This window comes from Coturnix japonica, chromosome 6 (assembly GCF_054131305.1).
Source record: "Coturnix japonica strain WE chromosome 6, WE-NBRP24, whole genome shotgun sequence".
NCBI classification, from domain to species: Eukaryota; Metazoa; Chordata; class Aves; order Galliformes; family Phasianidae; genus Coturnix; species Coturnix japonica.
The window spans coordinates 23141894-23163947 of record NC_140668.1 but is presented as its reverse complement, the minus strand read 5'-3'; the positions used below and the strand labels follow the sequence as shown (position 1 = coordinate 23163947).

Below are 22054 nucleotides of genomic sequence, written 5' to 3'. Positions count from 1 at the left end.
GGGCTCAAGCCTCCCCACCCAGCTCCACCAGACCTGTCCCTGGATATGATGACCCCTAGGATTCCACAGGGCAGCCAAAAAAGAAACCGTGGACACTGCTTGCACACTTCCCACCATCAACAGCATTCCTGTGCAAAGGGGAGATGTGTTATCAGATGATAAAAGGCTCGATCAGCACAGGCAAGCCTCCAAAAGGCTCCAACCTGCCCTCCACCACAGCACCTCACTTCTACTGGTCAAAAAGTTATGAATTCCACCACCAAAATCTACTGAACCAACTTAGGGGCCAACATCAGGTCCTTAACGTCCATTGGAATAACGTGCTGTTTTTTCCTGAATCCTCAAAGTAAGCTGAAAGCCCACAAAGCAGCACAAACTGAGGAACGAGTTTGTTCGCAGGAATACCTTAGAAGATACATGCAAGAAGTATCAGATATTAAAATCAACCTCTACACTATGGCAGGTAAGATATCAACTTAGGACAGTATAAGTCCCAGAAATCACAACAATGACTGAAGTTTATAACCACTTGGTTACTTACCAGATGCTACATGTACATCTTTACGTCTGTCATTTGCTTCAATGTGCAACAGCCCCACAGCTGGATGCCAAGCCCTTCCTGGCCCTTCCCAGATGTTTTGGTACAAGTAGTGCTTGAGGGAACTCAGGTCCCCTGTATCTCAGCACAGGAGCACCAGTGATCTGGGCATCACCAACTCCGGCATGCCCCAGCTTTCATATTCCTAAATGGGCGACAGCACCCCATGAAAGCACTTTGTGAGGTGTGTGGATAGAAAGCTCTGTAGGAAAGCAAAGGATTTTCTCCTTCTACATCTTAAAGCTTTCAAGTACTTCAAACACACATTGGAGCCTTCCGTTCCTTTGTATATATCACTGCACTGAATACCTTCTTAAAACCCACTTAAAAGCAATCTATAAAAGCAAGTAATATGCATGGAATTGGGTCATCAACCACCCCTTAGGGTAGGAAAAACCCACTGTAAATGAGGTGGTTCTCCTGGCTGTGAGTTCAGCCTTAAAGGTGTCCCAATGAGCACTGTACCCCACGAAATGGTAAGCTTTAATCAGGCGAACACTGAGGAATAATTCAGAAGCAGCCTGAATAAATCAGGAAAGGGGCACTTAAGAAGCAGATAAAGATTACCAAGATGAACCTGAAAAGATGAGCTTCATTCAAACCCAGCAAATCTCAACCATCTGCTCAGCTTTCAAATATGGAAGTACCTGAAGACAGACATTTACCCATTATGCAAGGTCCACTGAACAACCCCCCAGTTCTCTGGCTATAATGCTTCTGGTTCAGGTCCCCATGGGCTACAGTTCGGACACAGCAGTAAGAACAGCACCTTCAGCATCCAGCAGCAGGACAGGGAGCAAGCAGGAAAGAACTGCTTGGATGCCTGCACCCTCTTATCTCAGTGTCTAGACAGCAGCAGAGTTCACGCTCTCACAAGGAGATAATAAGATCTTGAAACCTCTTCCTGAATGGTTTCTACACAGATTCAGACCCAGCACACTGCCAGCAGCCTCATGCGTAGCTTGCAACTCTGCCCCAGAGGTGGCAAGAAGCCAGGAATTACTCACAGCACAGGAACACCTGCCAGACACCTGAGAGTGCTAAAAGAAATGGTTCTGAGCATGCAAGCACAGCCAAGATGCTCGAGAAAAGGCTCAAGGGTTAATACAAATTCTGGTTTGCAAGTCCTTCAGCAGTCAGCAGCAACTGTCTCTGAGATGCTGGCTGGTTATAAGGAGCAGGTTACCCACCAGCAGTGAGGTGTGGGGAGGAAAGAACCAGAGAGCAGAGGTCTGGAAGCTTCCTCTGTGAGGGGTTCTTTTGGGCAATGATTGCTGGGCAAAGCTGGGTTTTGAACACAGGCCTCCCTCTCCTCAGTCAGCACCTCAGCCACACACCCTTACTCCTCTCAGTTGAGCTCTGCACCCGTGCAAGTCAAACAAAGGCAAGCAGAAGATGTTTCAAACTAAAACCTCCTGCTGCTGACGTTCAGCAGCCTGACTTCATTCTTTCTTTTTAAGTTACTGGCTGGTTGATACCAAGGGGCTGGGCCAGCTTCATTCACATGAGCTGCTTTTTGTTGCCATCCTGGACAGACACAAAGCTAACTCACAAAGGAGTGCAGAACTCTTTTGATATCCTGAGCACAGCAGCAATTTTTAAAGTAAGCTATGGGCCAAAGTATTTAAGATCGTCAGCCTCATCATACAGCAATTACATTTTTTCAACAGATAAAACTTGGCACCAGAGATACAATTCCTTATTAACGCAATCACAAGTCCTTCAGCACAAGGAAAGTTCGTAAACCAGAGGTTCAAAGGGACTTAAAACTCCCCTGGCAGCAAGAAATTATTTGGAATTTCTATTTGGATGGTGAAATACCTTTGCAAATTGCTCCCACTGCCCCATTACAGCCATACGGGTGACAGTCACCCTCTGCTCCTTATCTATGTAACACAAGGTGAAATGGTTTTAAACTGAGACAGGGGAGGCTTAGGTAGGATATTAGGAGGAAGTTTTTCAACCAGAGGGTGGTGACGCACTGGAGGCTGTGGATGCCCCATCCCTGCAGGCATTCAAGGCCAGGCTGGATGTGGTTCTGGGCAGCCTGGGCTGCTGGTTGGTGACCCTGCACACAGCAGGGGGTTGGAACTGGATGAGCACTGTGGGCCTTTTCAACCCAGGTCATTCTGTGATTCTATTAAAAGATAAATGGGTTACAAAGATGAATCCTGGAAACCAGGATAAAACAGCTTTGGCTTCACAAGGCATTACTGAACCACACATTTTGTAAAATTAGAAGCCAAGGAATTCATTTATTTGTTTGGTCATCCGTAATTTGCAATACTCTGAAACTAAAGTTCAGCATTAGTCCATGTTTTTAGCAGTTGCTTATTAAAACAGGCACCATCAAGTGCAACAATAACATATAGAGGAGCTGACAGTTTAAAAAAGAGAAGGACTTGAGCTATACTAGTGCAACCCTGTAGCTGGAGATTTCTTTCAAGATACTTCTACTACTCCAATCATGCAAGAGAGATCTTTTACATCTTCTTAGAGGGGAAACTAAACTGTTCTGCAAAGTAAGATCAGGGCTAAATGATCTTCTGTTAAAGGCTTCAATGAGCAGACTGTTGAAATTTGTGCCCTGAATCTCTCAGTGCCTAAATTCTGATCTAAATTCTTCTCAAGCTTTCAGAAAAGCAACACTCTAAAGCAGCCTCAAGTCATTTAGAAAGGAAAGCAACAGAGACAGCTCTCATGGCAGCTCTTTCAGTCCAAAAACAAACACAACTACCGTGTGCTGTCTTTTGTAAGCACCAACTAGCCAGCTGCTTCCCCAGGCAAGGAAGTCAGCATTTGGCATTCAGAGCATTTGAAGCCATTAGGGTCAAAGACAACCTCCTGCTATTCAAAAGAAAAAGCCCTCTGGCCCTCACCTACTGCAACTAAAAAGCAGCAGCAGCTGGGCACAGGGATGGCTCTGTATATCCTACACACAGCAACCCACATCAGACACTCTGAGGTGCGAGGTGTAGCAAACGCCACAGAAGCTTCAGCTTTGAATGCTGCTTGTCAGCCATAAAAAAAAATCAAAAGGATGAAAAACACGGAAGGATTTTTCTGCAATCAAGAAGCTAAAGAAAGCAGTGTGCTAGAACTCTAGCAGCAACAGAGACCAGTCAGTCCTCCAGATCTCACTGCAGCTTTCTGGTGCTGGCTCTTTAGGCTATTGATACAAAGGCTGCTGTAAATAAGTGCTTTAGCAGTGACTTGCAGGTTTACAGTCTCAGTGTAGCCCAAGTTCCAGCTTTCACCTAACTGATCAACATTTAATAGGAACTTGCATCCTATCTGCATCCTTTGCAGATCCTCAGGAGAAATAATCAGTACTGAGTAGAAGACACCAGAAAAGCCAACTGTGCAGCAAAGCACTTCTCTCTAACTTGGAAAGTCTTTACTACAGCTATTAAAAAATGAGAGGGAAAACAGTGAGGCCAAAAACACAAACTTAGCATCTTAGGAGTCCTGACCAAGTTCTGTACACATGAATACACTGCTTCTGGAAGGACAGAAAGCTTCCCTGAGCCCACAACTAAAACAAAGCAAAAGCAGCAGTGGTGCTGTTAATCTGTAATCTACAACCACCACACAAAATTCAGACTCAGACCAATATCTGAGTGATTCTGGCACTCCCTATAGAAACAACAATTATCCGAGACTTCTTTTGACAGACACAGGTAAACCAGAAGCTGCAAGGCAGACATTGTACAAGCTTTAAGTAGTTCAACTTCAAAGCTCTGGTGCAGGCAAAATTCCTTTCTGCAAGTGCTCTGAAGTCAGCCTACATGGCAGTTTTTCCTGTAAATCACTGCCTTCCCTTCTATACTCACATTAGGACACCACACAGATGGACGTGCCCAGGCTTCAAACAAGACTGCACTCTTGATTTCATGCAACACCAGAGCACTAGGAGCACAGTTCTGCCATGTGCCATTTGATGATGCAGCACAACCCAATGAGGCTTTTGTGTGAGCCTGCAGCTCTAGAGGCTTCCCCTGTTCTCACCTGGTGGGACAACGAATTTGACTTTTTTACTCTTTTACTGCGCACCTCAGAAGAAGTGGGGATAAACAACAAGCTGGATGCTGAGGACTGTGCACCAGAACATACAATTTTTGTTTGTAATTCTACCACAAGTTGTTATATGTCCATGATAAAGAAAAGCTTCGTCTCTCACTTGCAAAAAGGGGATGGCAGATTCTCTCTGAAGAGAAGCGGTGGTACAGTTCTTTGCCATCTTATCATGATCTGTGTGGTATTCATACAGTCCAGATTGTGTAGGGAAAGCCTCTACTACGACTCATTGCTCTATCCACACTTTTCAGGCATCAGCACTGACATGAAAAGCAAGAGCAATGCAAGCCCCAGCTCCTGGCTTCCTCCTGCAGATACGGGCAGTTCAGGTGTTATTGCTGGGAACTGCTGCCCTCTGGTGTCAGAGGAAACACAAAGCTTACCAGATTCCAAATGGGCTCACCCAGGCCCTCCCCAGTTCTGGTCTGTCATGGTTTAATAATGTTGTAATTTTGCTATCAGTATTCCACATCATAACATCATATAAAGCATGAATAATTTTACTGAATCTGCAACTTGAAGAAGAAGACTACATCTCCCAGAGAGCAACACGGTCAGAGATGGGTCACGGGACCTGGACACTATATTATCTCTGTCGCAGGCTAGACTGACGTCTTTCGAGTTCTGGCGTTCAGGGGAGTGTGTGGGAGCCTTCAGCCGTTCGCCTAGATTCACAGTAGGCCTCTCGGTTTCGGGACTCATTCTCTCTCCTATTTTGCTTGATTCGTTAGCTTAATTTCAATTATATTATATTGAATTGTGTTATCCTGTACTTCGATATAGTATTTAGTAAATAAGTGTGCCTCCTTAGATTGTTGCCACTGTTTTCTTTTCCTAATTAACTTTTCCTTTCGGCCTAGGGCCCCTGCAGGGCCCACACCCCCCCCCCCTGTCATGAATGCAGGTAGATTTTCATTTAAACCGTGACATGGTCTTACAACTTTAGAACATACCTGTTCCTTTCTGCAGCTCATCCCAAGGGGACTTTTGCAAGCCAAACAGCCTGCAGGGAGATTCAACTTAGCCCATCACTTCCACTGCAGCTGTTAGAGTAGGAGGTGATTGACCATTAGTCCAGTGAAATACCTCTTACAATATGCACATCTCCGTACAGGATTGTAAATGTCAGTTGGGAAAGTGCCAGCAGATATCAGATACCAGCACACAACTTGGACCACACTGAAAGAATAAAATGCATGACTGTAATTGCTGAGTGGTGATATTCAGCTCTCTCCTTACCTCAGCCCTGGCAGGGCCATCATTTCACACATTATCAAGCTGGGGAAGCCTAAGTAAATTTACAGGAATATTCTGATGATCAAAGGCTGGGCTCCGCATGTAAGGATACTCTGAAGCCCTCAGCAAAAAATCTGGACCTCATTTTCCTTGAGGTCTGTCTGTGCTCATGATTAAAAGCGTAAAGGAACAAACAAGAACATACACCCTGCTTTACATGCATCAGCCTGTCAGCAGCAGGACAGCATGTGCTCTGCACAGGGCCTGCAGCAGAAGCCTCTGAACTGTCAACTCACCTGACTTCCTCACCAGCAAAGTCGAACACTTTGGTGATTGTGACTTTTCCTGAATCTTTTGGCTTCTCAGACTCCTTTGGTTTCTCCTGAAGCTTTTTCACACTCTTCTCTTCTCCAGCCTGTGGAACATATGAAGGAAAAAGCAAAACAGTGCATTTCTATACTCAAGCCAAATTCCAATTTTGAATGGCCAAGGACCCATCACAAACTTCAGGTATTTTAGTCTGTAATTTAGTCTGTAATTTAATCCGGCTGGTCAAAGCACAGAACCCCCCCATCTCATTCTCAACTTCTCATTTTAAGTCACAGTTCAGAACCAAAACAAGAAGAGAAGCCGTAATTAAATGTAGGACCTAGCAAGGATATCGTGCTGTGGTTCAGAGATCAAGCAAAAACCTGAAGTCTCAGTTTTCTCAAATCAAGCACAGCCAAAGCAATAAAACTGTCAGGGAGGATTAAACAGAAATACATCTATTTTTGCCCAGGAATATATAAAAACACAATCCACCAGTAGAAAAATATGGCTGATCTTCAGACAGAACTGGCAAGACACTAAGTTCTTTGTCAACAATGGGTCTTAACTTGAGAGGGAAATCGTTTTCTTAAGCTATTTGTTAGCAGCATCTATTTACCAGGAACAACTACACTGTAGTTACTATGGTTTTTAACAGCATACACAAATCTCAGACCCCCTTCCACAACCAAAGCAAAAACTTGCTCCAAATCAACCCCACACTACAGAGATCTTCAAAAAACACCCCAAACTTTAAAAGTTCCCAAGAAGAGCTGAGGAACTCAACCCTATAAGTTGCTCCAGTTTACAGAAGAACTTTTAAAGACAACCACATTCTAGCAACCTGTGATGCCCAGAAACAACTTTCCTTCTCTCCTTCTTTCTGATCTACTTACAACCACTCAGCCATTCTTCCAGTCAGATGGGGAGAAGCACAAGGCTGCCCCTTCTGAAAGCTGCAAGCAAAGACTGCACAGCTGTATTCATCCTCCAGCTTTCCAGTTGTAGACAGAAGCAAGGAGAACTGCAGTTGTATGTCACCAGTTCAAGAGTCAAGAGTTCTGTTACTTCAAGATTATGTTGGTTGATTTGTTGGGAAACAAAAATTAATTACAGTAAGAAAGAAACAGCAGTGGCACCTCTCTGCTGTTTCCACACTTATACACACAGACTCCATATTACTGGGGCAGCAACACAGGCCCAAGAAGCCTTATGGAAAAGCTGTATCCATAAATATAACTCAGCCCAAGCCTCGCTTCTAGTACACATTTCACTAGGTGAATCCAAGACCAAGAAGAGACACTGCCAGTTGTAGATGGGACAACACAGGACGCTGACAAACAGCTCTAGCAATCAGCCCTGTTGGACTGCAGACCTCCCCATTGGGAAGGCAGTCGGCTGCCTGGCCCGCAGAAGGACTCCAGGCTTACAGAATGGATGGGGTATGAGTGAACGTGGCCTCTCCATAGCTATGCTGCATCTGCCACCCACACATTCCAGCTTCAGCCACCCCACGTCACCTTAGTGAAGGCCCTGGTACCTTGTCAGCAGGTGTTGCCTGAGTGGCTGCTGCTCTGGGCTTCTGTCCCACGTCACTGAGGAAACTGGCCCAAAGCGCATCCTCTTTCTTCTTTTCTTCTTCTTCCCGGTCTCTTTCTGACTGCTTTAAGTCATCCTCCTCTTCTTCATGTTCCTGAGCTTCTCCTTCCTCTCCCTCATTGCCCTCAAGCACGAGGCCTCTCCTCTTCTTCTTCCTGCAAGTAGCAAGAAAACACGCAGAGCTGTGTAAGGCACAGGGCTGACAGGTGAACGCGGTGGATCAGCCCGGCGCTTCCTCCCCTGACTCCCCGCTACTGAAGGCTCCAGGCACAGCACAGCCCAGCACAGCCCAGCTCGGGCTGTCGGCCTGTTAAACCCCAATTAAGAGGGCAATGAAAGGGCCGCTCGCTCAGCCGTGCGTCCTACCTGCGTGCGGCGCTGCGGGGGCTGCTCCTGCTGCGGGCGGGCCTGGGGCCGGCCGCCTCCTCCTCGTCCTCCCTCAGGAGCTCGCTCTCATCCTCCTCGCTGTACTCCGCACCTGCAGGCACAGCCGCTCAGCCCCGCGCTCCAACCAGCCCCGTTCCCGGCCCCGTTCCCGGCCCCGTTCCCGGCCCCGTTCCCGGCCCCGTTCCCGTTCCGCCCCGCTCACCCGAGGGCACATAGTCCTCGTCCTCGGCCGAGCTGTACCCGTCCCCCGCCTCCTCCTCACAGCCCGACATTCCACCGCCCCTCGCACGCGCGGCCTCCACCGCCACCAGAGCGCCGCCTCCGCCGGAGCAGAGCGCCGCCTCCGCCGGAGCAGAGCGCCCCCTAGCGGGGAGGACCGATACCCGCGCTATTAGCCGAGGTGGGAGCAGACAAGAAGGCGGTGTCGCGGCTAGAGCGCCCCACTGCTGCCCGCACACATCCTCGTCGCTCCCGGCGCGCTTTGCGGCCTGCAGCCGTTCCCATGGCATCCCGCCGCTGGTTGGCGGACGGAACTGCCTGTCAGCGAGCGGCGCTTGCTATTGGTCGAAGCTTTGTGGGGGCGGGCCGGCAGGCAGCCGAGGGGATGGAGGGCGGCGATGCGGGCGGTGGCGGTGGGCTGCTGCAGCAGATCCTCAGCCTCCGCCTGGTGCCTCGAGTCGGTAACGGCACCACCACGTACTCCAGCCCGCTGTCCACATTCCCAGGTACGGCCCCTCCGCCCCCGGCCCCGCCCGCCCTTCCCGGGGCCCTCTCGAAGGGCCGTGGGCCCGGGCCGGCCCTGAGCGCCTGTTCTCCCCGCAGAGATGTGGTACGGCGTGTTCCTGTGGGCCCTCGTCTCCTCGCTGTCCTTCCACGTCCCCGCCGCCCTGCTCGCTCTCTTCACCCTTCGGCACCACAAGTACGGCCGGTTCATGTCCGTCAGCCTCCTGCTGATGGGCATCGTGGGACCCATCACCGCCGGCATCCTGACAAGTAGGGGGCGACCCGGGGGGTCCGCTGCGAGGCCCAGCAGAGCTTACCCAGCAGCTGGGCCGTGGGATGGGTGGGCTGAGGCCAATTGTACGAGATTCAGCAGGACTCAGGGCTGCGTTCTGTGCTTCGGACACAGTGTAACCCCATGCATTGCTGCAGGAAAGGCTGGAAAGCTGCACAGAGGGAAAAGGTCTGGGGTGGGAGATGACAGCTGCTGGACTGAGCCAGCTGTGTGCCCAGGTGGGCATGGAGCACAGCGGCATCCTGGTTTGTGGCAGCAGCAGTGCAGGCAGCAGGAGCAGGAGGGGGTTGTCACTCTATATGGCACTGCTGAGGGTGCATCTCAGTGCTGTGCTCGGCGCTGGGCCCCTCGGTGCAAGAAAGACATGGAGGCCCTGGAGTGTGTCCACGAAGGGAGCAGAGCAGTGAGGGGTCTGAGCACAGCGCTCAGAAGGAATGGAATGAGTCAGTGTGGAGAAGAACTGAGGGGAGAGCTCATAGTTCTGCAACCCCTGACAGGATGCTGTGGGGAGGGAGGGGGTCAGCCTCTGCTCCCAGGTAAACAGCCGTAGGGTGAGAGGTGGTGGCCTCAAGCTGTGCCAGAGGAAGTTCAGGTTGTATATCAGAAACAGTTACTTCTCCAAAGGAGAAATGAGCTGCCCAGGGAGATGGTTCCTGGAGGTATTCAAGAACCTTGGAGTTATGGCACTGAGAGACATAGTCAGTGAGCATGGTGAGACTGGACTAGGTGATCTCAGTGTTCTTTTCCAACCTTAATAATTCTATGATCTGTGTTGACATCTGCATGTGTTGCTTTCTGGCTGAGGTTTTTTGTGGGTCTGCCTCTGCCCACTTGTCTGCAGAGCCCTCAGAGCCCTGCAGTTAAATCACTCCCTTTATTCCTGCAGCACAGCAGCACAGTTCTCATTGCCATCCCATAGTAATATTTCTGTTTTCCCTCTTCTCCACAGGTGCAGCTATTGCTGGAGTTTACAGAGCCGCTGGGAAAAAAATGATTCCCTTTGAAGCCCTCATTTTTGGAGTGGGTCAGACATTCTGTGTGGTGGTGGTTTCATTCCTACGGATTTTGGCCACTCTCTAGCTTTCCTTCAGATGCTGGTGATTGAAAATGGAAGGGAAGCAAAGCATCTGGTGTCTGAAGCCAGTAACGAGGGAGCACAACTTGGACGGTGCCTTGATGTGTGTTTCCTCCCCAGTACAAAGCTGCACAAAGGCTGCTCCGGCCTCAGGCCAGTGGCAGGTCTCCGTGACTGTGGTAGGCAGGATTCTCCTTGCAGAGCCTGGCTTGAAGGGCTGTATGCCACAGACATGGTGGAGAACATCCTTTCTGTAACTTATCTTGCTTATGTATTAACCATAACATCCAGGTTTGTTCTCCTCCAGCACTGCTGAAGCTGTGTCACCAGCCCTGAGCGAGCACTAGCAGCCAGGCTCTGCTTGCTGGCCATGGCGTGCCACTAAATGGGGCTGCAGTCTGCTTCAGAAACTGAGATGATAATCATTAATTTCGTTACATTTTTGTAACGCTAAGTGCCAAGTGAAACTGTGTTTTCCTGGAGGATAGGAAGGATAGGAGGATAGGCTCTGGCAGAGACTTGCCGACGTCTTGCAGGTGACAAATTGTAGCAGCAGAGTAACAGAACTGCTGGGGGGTGAGAACATGGCTGTAGGCCCTGTGATGCGTTCAGAGCTCACTGAAGTCTTTGACCTCTTCCTGCTTTGCAGTGAATCCAAAGCTCTTTTAATGTAATTCATTTTTTTCTATTTTTTTCTTCTTTTTTTCTTTTAATGAGAGAATTCTTTTATTGTTTTCTTTTCTGGCCCTGTCTCCCTCATGGCAGGTCATGGTCATAGTGAGACCGGGGAGCAGCAAAAGGAAGAACCATTTTAAATGGATGAAAGTGCAAAATTGTGGCTGAGAGCTGTGATTCTGAACACTGAGGTGTGGGACATCATCAGCATAAAAATGATTGTGGTCTTTATGAATTTCATTGCAGTGAAACTCTTCCAAAGCTGTACTTCCTGCTCAGGAGCCGCACCCCGCTGCTCTCAGCAGAACTCTTGGGGTGCATGAGTGTGTGCATTTGCTTTGAAAGAGTTCAACGTGGTGTTGAGCTCCTTGCTCTACTTTTACTTGTTGAACGTAGGTGTGCAACGGAGCACCTTTGCAGGTACATGGACAGCACAGTTAGCATATGTAGAACTCAGTGCTCTGCCTCGGTGACCATGTGGTCACCATGTGAACCTGGTGACTTTTTCAGGCACTGGGGCAATGTGTTGTGTTTTAAACACCCAGCCCATGGCATCTGAGAGATTCCCAGCTCTGTCAGCACTGAGCTGTGCAAAAATAACCCCAGACCTTCTGGCCACCCTGCAGTATCTCCTAATGCATTGGTTTGGTTTAAATGATGTTTAACTAATTCTGAGCTCTGCCCTCCCTCCCAGAGATGTGCTGTGCAGTCAGGGCTCTCAGGTCTGCTTTCTGGGCTGGGTCTTGGGGCCCACAGGGAGGCTGGTGCTGAATGCAGAGGATTTTGCTGGTGGCACAGCACGTCTATTAGCGGCTGACAGTCCTCTGGAGGAAGGCACCATCTGTGTCCAACCTCCAGGCCATGCTTCCCACCTGTGAGGTGACAGAAATCCTTTGCTTTCCAGACCAGCTCACCTTTTGTATCAGATTTTTGTAAGGCCACAGACACGGTGGCCCCTGTGCTGCAACAACCCCAATCAAGGTCCTGTGCTGATCATGAAAGCAAATCTCTCGTTGCGCTATGATGTCTCTTGAGCGGTCCTTCGCCAACAGATAGAGTTGTTTTTAAGGAGTTTTTAATGCAATTGCTGTAAAATGCAGCCCATTTCAATCCAGGGAATAAAACTGTGAGTTTTAGTTTAATGTGAATCTTTCTCCTTAGGTGGGCAAGGTTCAAACTGTTAGTAGACACCACTTTAAGGCTGCCTGATGGATGCTGAGCACGAGGCTTTCTGTGTGCACTATGGTGTGCTGCTTGTAGAGGACCAGTGTGGGAGAAGGTTGGGCCTTTCCCTCTGCACCTTTCCCCCTCCCCAAACCAAAATCAGGAGTAATGATCTGTTTAGATACAGGATGTTTCCTTTATCTCCATCTGGAGTGAGGCAAGCAAAGGAATCCCTGGAGTTCTCAGCAGGTGTCTGCTGGCTTTGCTTGGGCAGAAGGATTTAGGAAGGCTGGAATTCAGAAACACTGAGAGCTGTTGCAACAGACTGGAAATAAACCCTGGGACTGCCTGGGAGAAGAGCAGTTCCTGCTGTACTGCAGCGTAATCTTGTCAAAAGCTGTGAGCAACTTCCAAACATGGAAATGCTGAGGTGTCCTGGGTGGGCAGAGCTGTGAGCCCCATCCAGACATCCCTTCTGGCCTGATAAACGTTGCTGCTTGAGCAGGGCTCACCTCCCAGCTTCCCATGTGCTGCTCTGCTTGGGTACAGCCCTGACTTTGTGTCTTGTTTGCAAGTGCAGCTGTCATGAACAAATCTTTGTATGATAGAAAGCTGTGTAAATTTTATTTTTCTACTGACACTTCTAATCCTGGTGGCGATGATCAGTAAATGCTGTGGTGATCGAGATGAACGGAGTTGCGTGTTTCTCCTGGGGGGGGGGGGGGGGGAATGTGGGGCAACAGGGATACCAGTGTGGGGCTTTTGGAAACCATGCTCTTTTTTGCTGTGTGCAGGGCAGGTTTTGCCTTTTTGATGCCCTCTGCCCCCCAGAATGCCCCTGTTGTGCCAGGGTATGTGGTCTCTAGGCCCTGCAGCCCCATTGCTGGGCTGGTTCTTGGCTGCTGAATGTGGCATTGCCCAAGGCTGTCCCCTGGGCACCCTGAGGATGGGGCACAGCTCAGCCTGATAAGCTGACTCGCCGTAGAGGCACCACTGGTGTTGTTTTGTATCTGTAATAACCTCCCAGGACCATTATAGCCAAACAAGCTCTTCTAACAGCACAGCAGCTGCATGTTGTGGGTATTGCCATGAACCCCACACATTTGGTACTGACACAAACCCCTTTGAATCACTCAGATACAGCCTGAAAAAATCACGTGGCAGGGGTGCGGGAGGCTTTATTGGCAGTAAAAGGTCAGAACGTTCTCCTGGTTTCCTCTGATCAGGATGACTGGGGGTCTCAGGTCCTGTGAGAGCGTCTCGAGCCAGGCCATGTAGAGGGAGCTGGGGCAGCGCCCCTTCCTGCCAATGGGCAGCGTGCTGCAGCCAAGACAGGTCTGTCAGGAAGCATCAGAAGCTCACAAAGAACCACTGCATCCTCCCCCTGGAACCGGACCCCTTCCGTGGTGCCTTCCCCCTGGGTGCAGCAGTGCTGCCCCATCCCACCAGCTGTGGGGTGTCCAGAACCCGAATGGACCATTCCTACCCTACAAGGAACAGGGCTGGGGGTGCTGACACCTACATGGCGATGAGCGCCGCATCCCGTGAGTAATCCAGCAGAATCTCATTGAGCCTCACTTGTCGGAGCGACTGCGGGATGGGTGGAGAAGGTTTAGGAGACCAAAACCACATGTTCCTGACTTAAAAGCAGGAGGTTCCCTGCATGCTGCCCCAGCGCTACCTTGGCTCTGTGCCTGTGCACCTCCTCATCAGAGATCTTCCAGGGACAGCCATGCCGCAGCTCGTTCACCGCCGCCTCGTCCTTGAAGCCATCGTTCAGCCGGAAGGGCGCAATCAGCTCATCAAATCTCCTGATGCTGCAAAGGGAAAGGACACTGCGCTGGGACGGGACACGGCGTGCTCCACATCCTGCTGCAAGGGACTGGGAGCTGCTGGGCCAGCAGCGGGGATCTGTGCTGAGCACGTTGCTGTGGCTCAGGCAGGACTGTGGGGGCACAGGGCCGTGTTTACTGCTCTGGCCGGGGCTGCTGGTTGATGTCAGGCAGGATGTGGACCTCGTGGAAACCCAGGCGGAATTTGCTCAGCAGGGACACGATCCTGCCACAGAGAGAGGTACAGTTCAGTGCTAAGTGACCAGCTGCTGAGCCAGGACGCCCCTGCACGTTTTGCACTGGCACATACGCCTTCCTCTCCTCGTCCATCCTGTTGATCTGCCCACCAACAAACACCCGGATCCTGCATTTTCCCCAGCGCTTCTTGCGCCCAAGGAGGTACGGGATGAGCAGTGTGAGCCCTGTAGGATGCAGCCACAGGGCATTGTTAGTGTTCTCCCACCCTCCTGCGCTGTGTGGTGCTGCGGCACAAGGCAGGGCCCACCTCCGTCATCAAAGAGCCAGTAAATGTCGATGGTTTTCTTGCCCTGCTGGCTCTGGAAGATGGTGCTCGCCTGCTGCTCAGGGTCTGCTGTGAAGGGAAATGCAGACATCAGCACAGCTCCATCCCCCAGCACCACTGTTACAGTGGCAAATGGAACCATCTCATTCCCAAGCTGAACTCCCAGCCCCTGCATCTGTGGTGCCCCGTGCACAAACCCAGCTCCACAGAGTGGATGCCGAGGCTGCAGGAGGCTCTGGGCATCCCTGATGAGCACTGACCGATGCCTGTGCTGGGCATTGCTCTGCCACCAGTGCTGTTCCCATCAGGATGCTCTGCTGCCCCAAACGCCGGGTTAACTGCAGAGGGAGAGGAGCATGGTTTCAAGGTACCAGTCCCCATCATGAGGATGGTCCCGAGGACGGTCCCCACCACTGCATGTCTGCAGCACTTACTGTGGGCTTGTGGAACTCGGGAAACATTCAGCCCTTCCCGCAGCCGCAGCAGGCACACACCGTGCTTGAAATCAAAGGCATCGCTGGAAGGAGGGAGGAGGCAGCTGATGGCAGTGGTCCATCCCCCCCTCAGATCCCCTGAGGTGGGAACACAGCAGCATGACACCACGGCCTGGCTCAGAGAGGCACAGGAGACACCAGGTGCCAGCACAGCGCGTACTGCAGGATGCCCACGTAATCCTCCAGGCTCTGTGGTGCGGCTGCCTGCCAGTCCCTCTTGTAGCCCAGTGCCACAATGTTGGGTCTCATCTTCCCTAGGCCGGCAGCCTTCAGAAAAGTAATGGGAGCAATGGATTCCTGCATGAGGCACTCGCCTGGCTGGCACCGTGTGCCCCACACAGAGACTGCAACGGTCAGCTTAGCCCCACCTGCAGCAGCATCTGGACACCGCTCCTCAGGTCTTCAGCAAGCACGTTGGTGTAGAAGGCCTTGATCTTCCTCTTGAGGAGCCACCTGGTGTGGCCATCCAACGCCTGCTGGGCCTCAGGCACCTTCTGCTTGCGGGGGCCCTGGGGGAGCAGGGAGGAGACACGGCCCATTGGCTGGGTGGCCGCTGTCCCCATCCCAGTGCTCTGGGCACAGAGAACTCCAGCTCCCCTTGCCCAGCTATTGGCAGAACCTGGATTTAAGCATGGCACGCATGGGGAGCTTCTGTGGCACCAACAAATTGCAGATTTTGGTTTATCAGCCCCAACTCCACTGGTTTCCCAGTGACAGTGGTGCTCTACCATCTGCAGACCACCGGTTACCCAAGATAGGGAACTGCAGGAGCAGAGTCCAGCTGCAGGGCGCCCCACGGTGACTCACAATCAGCACGTTGCCGCAGATCATCAGGCTGAGGTTCTTGGTGAAGGTGCCCACGAAGTCCACCAGCGCTGGGCGGAAGTTGGGCGGCCCAGTCAGGACCAGGCACTGTGGCCTGATAAGAAGGAGAGGACAGAGCCTGAGGGGTGGCTTTGCCATGCAGCAGAGAGGAGGTGAGGTTTGGGTGCAGCTCGTCCCCTCTGTGATTGATCAGCGCTGAGGCCGTGGCCACGGGCACAATCCCATCTTGGTTTTGTGGGGGACCAGCTCTGCTCCCCTCCCTCTCAGCTCCAACCTGAGCCTCCTTGCCTGTAGTTCTTGATGTGCTCATCCACCTCGCTGAGCCCTACCGAGTAGCTCAGAGCCAGGTTGTAGGAGCTGGCTTGCATGGAGGAGCCCCAGTTGACGTCTGTGTGGATGGGATGGATTGGCAATGGGCACAAACAACTCAGGGGGACATGGGGCCCTCTCCAGAGCCACCACCCACCTGGTTTCTTGTAGAGAACGTAGCCCAGGAGGAAGACGACGATGCCGAGCGCGATGAGGGCTGCCCACCAGGTCAGCAGGAACATGATGACCACTGAGATTGCGGCACCAAAGAGTGCAGCCCACTTGCTGTAATACCGAAAGGAGGGTCGCCAGCCTGCACACAAACACAGACAGTGGCTGCTGCAGGCTCCTCACACTGCAGCCGGGATGGGGCTGGGGCTGGCACCCACCTGGGGAGTTGGTGATGGAAGCGTGGAAGCAGCTGAAGTTGATGAGCGCATAGGAGCAGAGGAAGAAGTTGGAGATGATGGGGGCAATGGCATTGAGCTCGGCTGCAGGAGGAGGACAGGGCAGAGCGTCAGCGGTGCGCCGGGACCGAGCCATCCAGGCATGGCTGGAGGCACCCACCAATGAGGATGAAGCCAATGGCTATCACATAGGTGAGCATGTAGCCACGGATAGGCTCACTGTTCTTCCCATAGCCCTTCCCAAAGAAGCCTATGAGAGGGTAGAGCTGGTCCTTGCAGAGGCACTGTAGGAGTAAAGGGATGAGAAGTGCAAGGATGTCCCGTCGTGTCACCTGGGGACAGAGACAGGGAGAGGGACAGGGACCAGCGCTCACCTGGAAGACCTTGGGGGCCGAGACAAGGCAGGCCAGCGCTGAGGAGAGGGTGGCACCAAAGATCCCAGCCGTGATGAGGGGGCCGAATCCTGACACCATGCTCATGCTCTGCCCGGAAACCCAGAAGTCAGGATGCTTTGTGCTGCCAGCACATCACCTTACCCTAATGGATTTTCAACCCCCATCCCCCTGCCCTCGGTGCTTCCATTTACGTTATCCAGGTGGTGACATTCAGCCACATCTGGAAACCCGAGCAGAAGGAGCTCTCCTGCCACATCCCCATTGCAGAGTCTGAATCCCCAGGCACACCTGGTAGTAGTTGCTGAGCCCATAGCGGCAGCTCTGCTGCTGGGCGCAGTCGGTGAAGTTCCAGCCATAGCTGCAGCCCAGTCCCTCGCAGCCCGGTGAGCCCAGTGCCACGCTGTCATTCAGGCTGCCCGAGGCGTCCCGAAGTACACAGGCACCTGTGGGGCACAGCTATGTGCACACTTTGCTCCCACACCAGCCACAAGGACACAGGGGTGCTGCTCCTGCTGCCCACCACCCAACTTCATAGGGGGGGCTCAGCCTGCTTTGCTCACCTATTGTAGCCGACAGCACCAGGTAGGACACTGTGGTCCAGAAGATGGCCATCAAGGTGCCCTTGGGGATGGCCACGGCAGGGTCCTGTCCGAGGGGGTTGCAGGGAGATGCACAGCTGCTTTCCAGGGGCCCCCGGTGATGGTTTTGTGCCATCTGAATTTCGTGGGCCCCCACCTCCCCATCCTGAGAAGCAACAGCTCAGGGAGCGCTGGTGAAAACCTACCTTCAGGTCACCAGAGATGTTGGCTCCGGCCAAGATGCCAGTTGCCGATGGAAAGAAAATGGAGAACAAACCAAAGAAGGAACCCTCAGGTCCACGCCAGTCGGGAACAAAGTTCTGGGCAAAAATGTCAGCTGGGAAGGAAGCAGAGAAACATCCCATCCACCCGCTGCTCACAACACTCTGACACTGCAGCGCTGGATGGAGGCAAACTGCTGCCAGAACACAATCCCAGCTCTCATCATCTTCACTCTTAGTTGTGGCCCATCCCATGGCGAACCCACCTCTGTAGCTGAAGAAGCCCTTTGCTTGTTTCTCAGCGCTGGCTGGGATCACTGTCCCCACCAGGTAGTTTATGAAGGACACCAGGATGACCAAGAAGAACAGGATCTGGGCCTGGGGGGGCAGAGAGGGGGAAGTGTCCTGGACAGGCTGCAGGCTGGGTCGCTGTGGGAGGGTGCGGTACCTTGGCCTCCCACTCCATGCCGGCCAGCGAGATGCCCAGCAGCACGGTGACGGTGAGCACCCCGATGATGCGGATGTCGTTGGTGGGGTCCACGATCAGGGAGTTGTGCTCCTGGGGAAGGGGCACCATCACCCACCGGGAAACTGAATTCCCTCAGCCAACTGCCGCCACGTCCGCGAGTTGGAGGAGCTGGCGGCTGATGATCGGCAGTGCAGCATTAACGCAGGTATCGATAGTGAACTCTGCCTGGGCAGGAGGGGCTGCAGATGGGTTTGGGGACGGGAGGTGCAGGGCCACGTCCTCACCTGCAGCAGATCCCGCACGGTTTCAGCAAAGCCCACCGTGTGCATGGCCACAGCCACTGCGTTGGCAAAGGCGAAGATGAGGCCAATGGAGCCGCCCAGCTCTGGCCCCAGGCTCCTCGAGATGAGGAAGTAGGTGCCCCCTGTGGCACAGAAACCCCATGGAGAAGGTCTGGGGGCTGACAGCCCAGGAGTGCTGTGAGGGATCTGGCTGGGAAGCACTACCTGACTTCACTTTGCCATTGGTAGAAATGGCAGAGATGGACAGGCCGGTGATAGTGGTCACGGTCACGGACATCAGGATGATGAGCCATGTCAAGGCTGTGGGAGAGGATGGATTGAACCCACTGTGCTGGGCACTGCTGGCAGCCCCCACAGCCTCCTCCCCATGTCCCACATGGGCACCCACCAATTCCAGCCTGGGCTGTGATCCAGGGCAGGCGCAGGTAGAGGATCACACCCCAGATGTTCAGCATGCAGCGGATCTGCAGAGCAATGGGAACATGGCCGTGAGCGCAGGTGGGTGCCTCAGGACAGGCAAGGCCATGCTGGCCTCCAGCTAATAACAGGGCACCAGGAAGGGACAGAGAACAGCTCCATATTGGCAGAGATGTTGAAAACAGAGTCACAGGTGCTGGAAAGCACCTCTGTGGTCATCCAGTCCAACTGTCAACCCATAAATGCTAAACCAAAGAATCACAGAGCCATTAAGGCTGGGAAAGACTTCCCCAACCCCCAAATCCAACCCCACCCCCACCATGCCCGCATCCCTCAGTGCCACATCCCTGCAGCATCGGGGCACCTCCAGGGAAGGGGCTCCCCCACCTCCCCAGGCAGCTGTGAGAGCCTCAATGGGAGAAGAAATTGTTCCCATTATCCCACCTGAACCTCCCCTGGCACAACATGAGGCCATCACCTCTCATCTCATAGATACGCTGAGCTAAACGTAATGATATTAGGATTAGCTCTTGGACATGGAGCACTCACCATCACACCCTTCACCCACCCGAAGCGGACAGGCTCTGGTGCAGGGGCACTGCTTGGCTCTCCAGCACCATCCTCAGTGTCAGGGAGGCCGTTGCTGCGCTGGGGGTCGGGCAGTGGCACACGGAGATGGGCAGGTTCAGGCTGCAGAAGGGAGGGATGGGGCTGAGCAGAGCCATCCCAGCACAAAATCGGCCAGCAGCCCCCGCAGCAAAGCCTTACCTTGAGGATGGAGTGGAGGTCTGCCAGCGATGGCCTTCCCTGTCTGGCCTCACCCACCCCCCTGCTGTTGGCGTAGTGCTCATAGGCGGGCACCACATCCACCGTGTTGTAACCAAAGGTCCTGGTGCACAGCGAGCTGCCCGAGAGCTGCGTGCCCTCACAGCCCAGCACCTCCTCGGGGCCCAGCAATGTGCTGATGGTGAAGCGTCCGCTGCAGCGTGGCAGGGGCTCAGCACACGGCAGCTCAGCCATGGTGGCTGCACGGGTCCCACCTGTAGTGCTGGGGTCAGGGATTTATACCCAGCAGAGCCAAGCACGGCCCCATGGCACCTGGGGGGATCCGAGTGGCTGGAACCACCCCAAGCTGGTCAGGGGGAAAAAATAGCTGGAGGGGGCATCAAAACTGCTGTTATCAGCATCAGCGGCTGCCTGTGCCCGATCCCGGCACTGATAACAGATTTGAGATTAAGTCCCAAGGACAGAACGGCAGAGAAACGCGGCAGTTTTCCATAACAAATCTGGGTGGGAACTGAATGTTCCCAGGTGGGGGCTGGAGGTGAGCTCAGCTCTGCTCTTCTGCCCCTTCCCTGCAGCACTGCCCTGGCTGATCCCACAAACCACAGCTGCACTGTGTGTGACCGGAGGAGCTGAACCCACAGAAGAGGGGAACTGGGAGCCCGGGGGTGGAGGAGACCCCCACCCCAAACAGAGGGATGGGTGGCTTTCACACAGCACTCAAATGTCACACATAGTTAAATGAACAACAGGTAACAGCATGGAAGACAGCTAACAGGGCAGGTAATACAATTTGAGGGCAACGCTGCAGCCCACTGCAAATTCAGCACGCTCACTTTGTGAGTTAATGGAAAATTTGGGCTGTCCACCCACTGCACCTGCACAAACAGCTCAGCCTGCTCTGCAAGGACTCGCTCTGCTCCCCATGCACTGTGTGCACACACTGTCCTCAGTCCCACCTCACCCATTCCTTTGACATGGGCATCAGCTTCCACCAACACCAACAGCACCGCATCAATGCCTCGAAGCAACAGCTTTATTTCAGAACCTCATTATCCCATCAGAAAACACCGACTTGCCCCAGATGGCACAACTCAGAGCCTCCCAGAGGGCAGGTGCAGAACTAAGATGCTCCAGGAGAGGCACGGAGGCTCCAGGAGGCGAGTGAAGGAAGTGGTATGATGCAACCCTGGTGTAGTGAAATAGCCGGATAGTAGGAAGCGCTTGCCGTCGGCCTGATTCACAACACCAGCTGCAGCAACAATACCTGGCCATCCCACGGCATCACGGGGCTGCAGGAGGATGAGGAACACTTCACACCTGTTGTGGCCATTAAGCTTGTCAAACCAACCTTAATCCAGAAGGTGGAGAACAGCTCAGTACTCTACAGAGAGATTCTGTTAAAGTCTGTGGAAGCAGAGATCCCTGCAGGCCTTTAGGGAAGCTTTAACAGCCCTATTTCCCCCCTCAGAGGGAGTCCAGCACCCCAGCACGGTGCTGCCCAGAGCGGGAATGGAATGAGCACTGCAGAGCAGGACTGAGCCCTCACCTGCAAAAAGAAGAGAGATTGGTTACCACCGCTCCCACCTTGCTGCAGCCCGTCCCCCCCATCTGACCTCCATCCCACAAAGGACAGGCACCAGCACACAGACAGAGCTGCAGGGTTTGCAGGCGAAGCACTGTGGTTGCTGGGGACGGACAGCATTGTGCTTGCTGCTGGCACGTGTTCAGGTTCTGCAGAAGGAAATCAGCAAATGATCCTAAATTCACTTTATGCAAAAGCGGCAAAGTCAAATATCCTCATCACAGTGGGCTGGGAATCAGCAGCCACCAGCACTGCCCACTGTGAGGTGGCCGAGCAGCTGCTCACACCAAGGAACCCAAGGAGCTGGAACCCACCAGGATGAAGAGAGACCCCAGGAGCAGAGCAGCCTGTGCTCCCAGACATCGCCTGACCCCACTGGGACATGGATGAGAGCAGCCTGGGAGAGGGCATGAGGAAATGCTGCTCACAGTAACTGCATGTAGGAAACCAAGGTTGCTCTCAGTGGCCTGGCATTACAAAGGGAGCTCTCCTCCTGTCAGAATGGTCACTGACAATGACACTTCCAACAGGCTGCTCCAAACAATGCATCAGTTCATAACATCCCCCAAAATCCTCCAGGCAGGTGACACAGAAAGCCAAGGTGGAGGCTGCCCACTAACAAAGTCAGGGCAGGAAGGCACTGAGGTTACCAACCCTGCAGCAGAACGCCTGGTGGTCGGGCACAGGAGGAGGCAGGAGCAGGCTGTTCTGTCCTGAAGAACAAGTCTGTAAGCACAAAGCTGGAAGGCGGGGGCTGGGGAGAAACAGTGGCATATGGA

At 52.9% G+C, this 22054-nt stretch overlaps 3 protein-coding genes across 8 annotated transcripts in view; 1 reads left to right on the top strand and 2 right to left on the bottom strand.

Moving 5' to 3' along the window:
- Positions 1 to 8515, bottom strand: part of CFDP1 (chromatin remodeling protein CFDP1) — a 49691-nt gene extending 41176 nt beyond the window's left edge. For 2 of the 4 annotated variants that reach the window (XR_014947720.1, XR_014947721.1), the window contains exons 1-5: positions 8409 to 8515; positions 8186 to 8297; positions 7761 to 7974; positions 6208 to 6326; positions 5629 to 5718 (exon numbers count right to left, since the gene is read on the bottom strand). Coding sequence is in view for 1 of the 4 variants with exons in the window: in XM_015873826.3 (XP_015729312.1) it covers positions 6208 to 6326; positions 7761 to 7974; positions 8186 to 8297; positions 8409 to 8478 (515 nt within the window). In the remaining 3 variants the exon portion in view is untranslated. Of the gene's footprint in view, positions 1 to 5628; positions 5855 to 6207; positions 6327 to 7760; positions 7975 to 8185; positions 8298 to 8408 lie in introns of all 4 variants that reach the window. The other 2 variants (XR_014947719.1, XM_015873826.3) reach the window with 2 other exon arrangements.
- A 285-nt stretch (positions 8516 to 8800) lies between these two features.
- Positions 8801 to 12822, top strand: TMEM170A (transmembrane protein 170A). Its single transcript, XM_015873824.2, has 3 exons — positions 8801 to 8931; positions 9029 to 9199; positions 10171 to 12822. Exons 1-3 carry the CDS (start codon positions 8811 to 8813, stop codon positions 10299 to 10301), a joined length of 423 nt encoding a protein of 140 aa, XP_015729310.2. The 5' UTR covers positions 8801 to 8810; the 3' UTR covers positions 10302 to 12822.
- Positions 12823 to 13288: 466 nt separating this feature from the next.
- On the bottom strand, positions 13289 to 20037 carry SLC12A3 (solute carrier family 12 member 3). 3 transcript variants are annotated; one of them, XM_085551657.1, is made up of 26 exons: positions 19676 to 20037; positions 19457 to 19597; positions 18879 to 18954; positions 18695 to 18790; positions 18473 to 18612; positions 18168 to 18278; positions 17986 to 18097; positions 17705 to 17835; positions 17481 to 17565; positions 17209 to 17363; positions 16900 to 17007; positions 16686 to 16809; positions 16508 to 16609; positions 16276 to 16431; positions 16098 to 16197; positions 15792 to 15903; positions 15353 to 15493; positions 15145 to 15251; positions 14925 to 15007; positions 14751 to 14828; positions 14473 to 14556; positions 14278 to 14389; positions 14107 to 14193; positions 13817 to 13952; positions 13658 to 13725; positions 13289 to 13455 (listed from the first exon to the last, which is right to left on the bottom strand). In XM_085551657.1, the coding sequence occupies exons 1-26, from the start codon at positions 19925 to 19927 to the stop codon at positions 13314 to 13316; spliced, it is 3039 nt and encodes a 1012-aa protein (XP_085407783.1). In that variant the 5' UTR covers positions 19928 to 20037; the 3' UTR covers positions 13289 to 13313. The 3 variants fall into 3 exon arrangements, with proteins under 3 accessions (XP_085407783.1, XP_032302945.2, XP_085407785.1); XM_032447054.2 differs by having other exon boundaries at positions 14473 to 14559; positions 19676 to 20036; XM_085551659.1 differs by lacking the exon at positions 19676 to 20037 and having other exon boundaries at positions 14473 to 14559; positions 18168 to 18363.
- Positions 20038 to 22054: the final 2017 nt, after the last annotated feature.

Bases quoted from the DNA above. Each gene is read 5' to 3' on its own strand.
- TMEM170A (XM_015873824.2), top strand. From the start codon at position 8,811: ATGGAGGGCGGCGATGCGGGCGGTGGCGGTGGGCTGCTGCAGCAGATC. The intron at 8,932-9,028 runs GTACGGCCCCTC...TTCTCCCCGCAG, and splicing joins CCCGCTGTCCACATTCCCAG to AGATGTGGTACGGCGTGTTC. The intron at 9,200-10,170 runs GTAGGGGGCGAC...TCTTCTCCACAG, and splicing joins CACCGCCGGCATCCTGACAA to GTGCAGCTATTGCTGGAGTT.
- SLC12A3 (XM_032447054.2), bottom strand. From the start codon at position 19,927: ATGGCTGAGCTGCCGTGTGCTGAGCCCCTGCCACGCTGCAGCGGACGC. The intron at 15,494-15,791 runs GTGAGTCACCGT...CTGCTCCCCCAG, and splicing joins TCTGCGGCAACGTGCTGATT to GGCCCCCGCAAGCAGAAGGT. The intron at 13,456-13,657 runs GTAGGTGTCAGC...TCTTGGCTGCAG, and splicing joins GATGCGGCGCTCATCGCCAT to CACGCTGCCCATTGGCAGGA.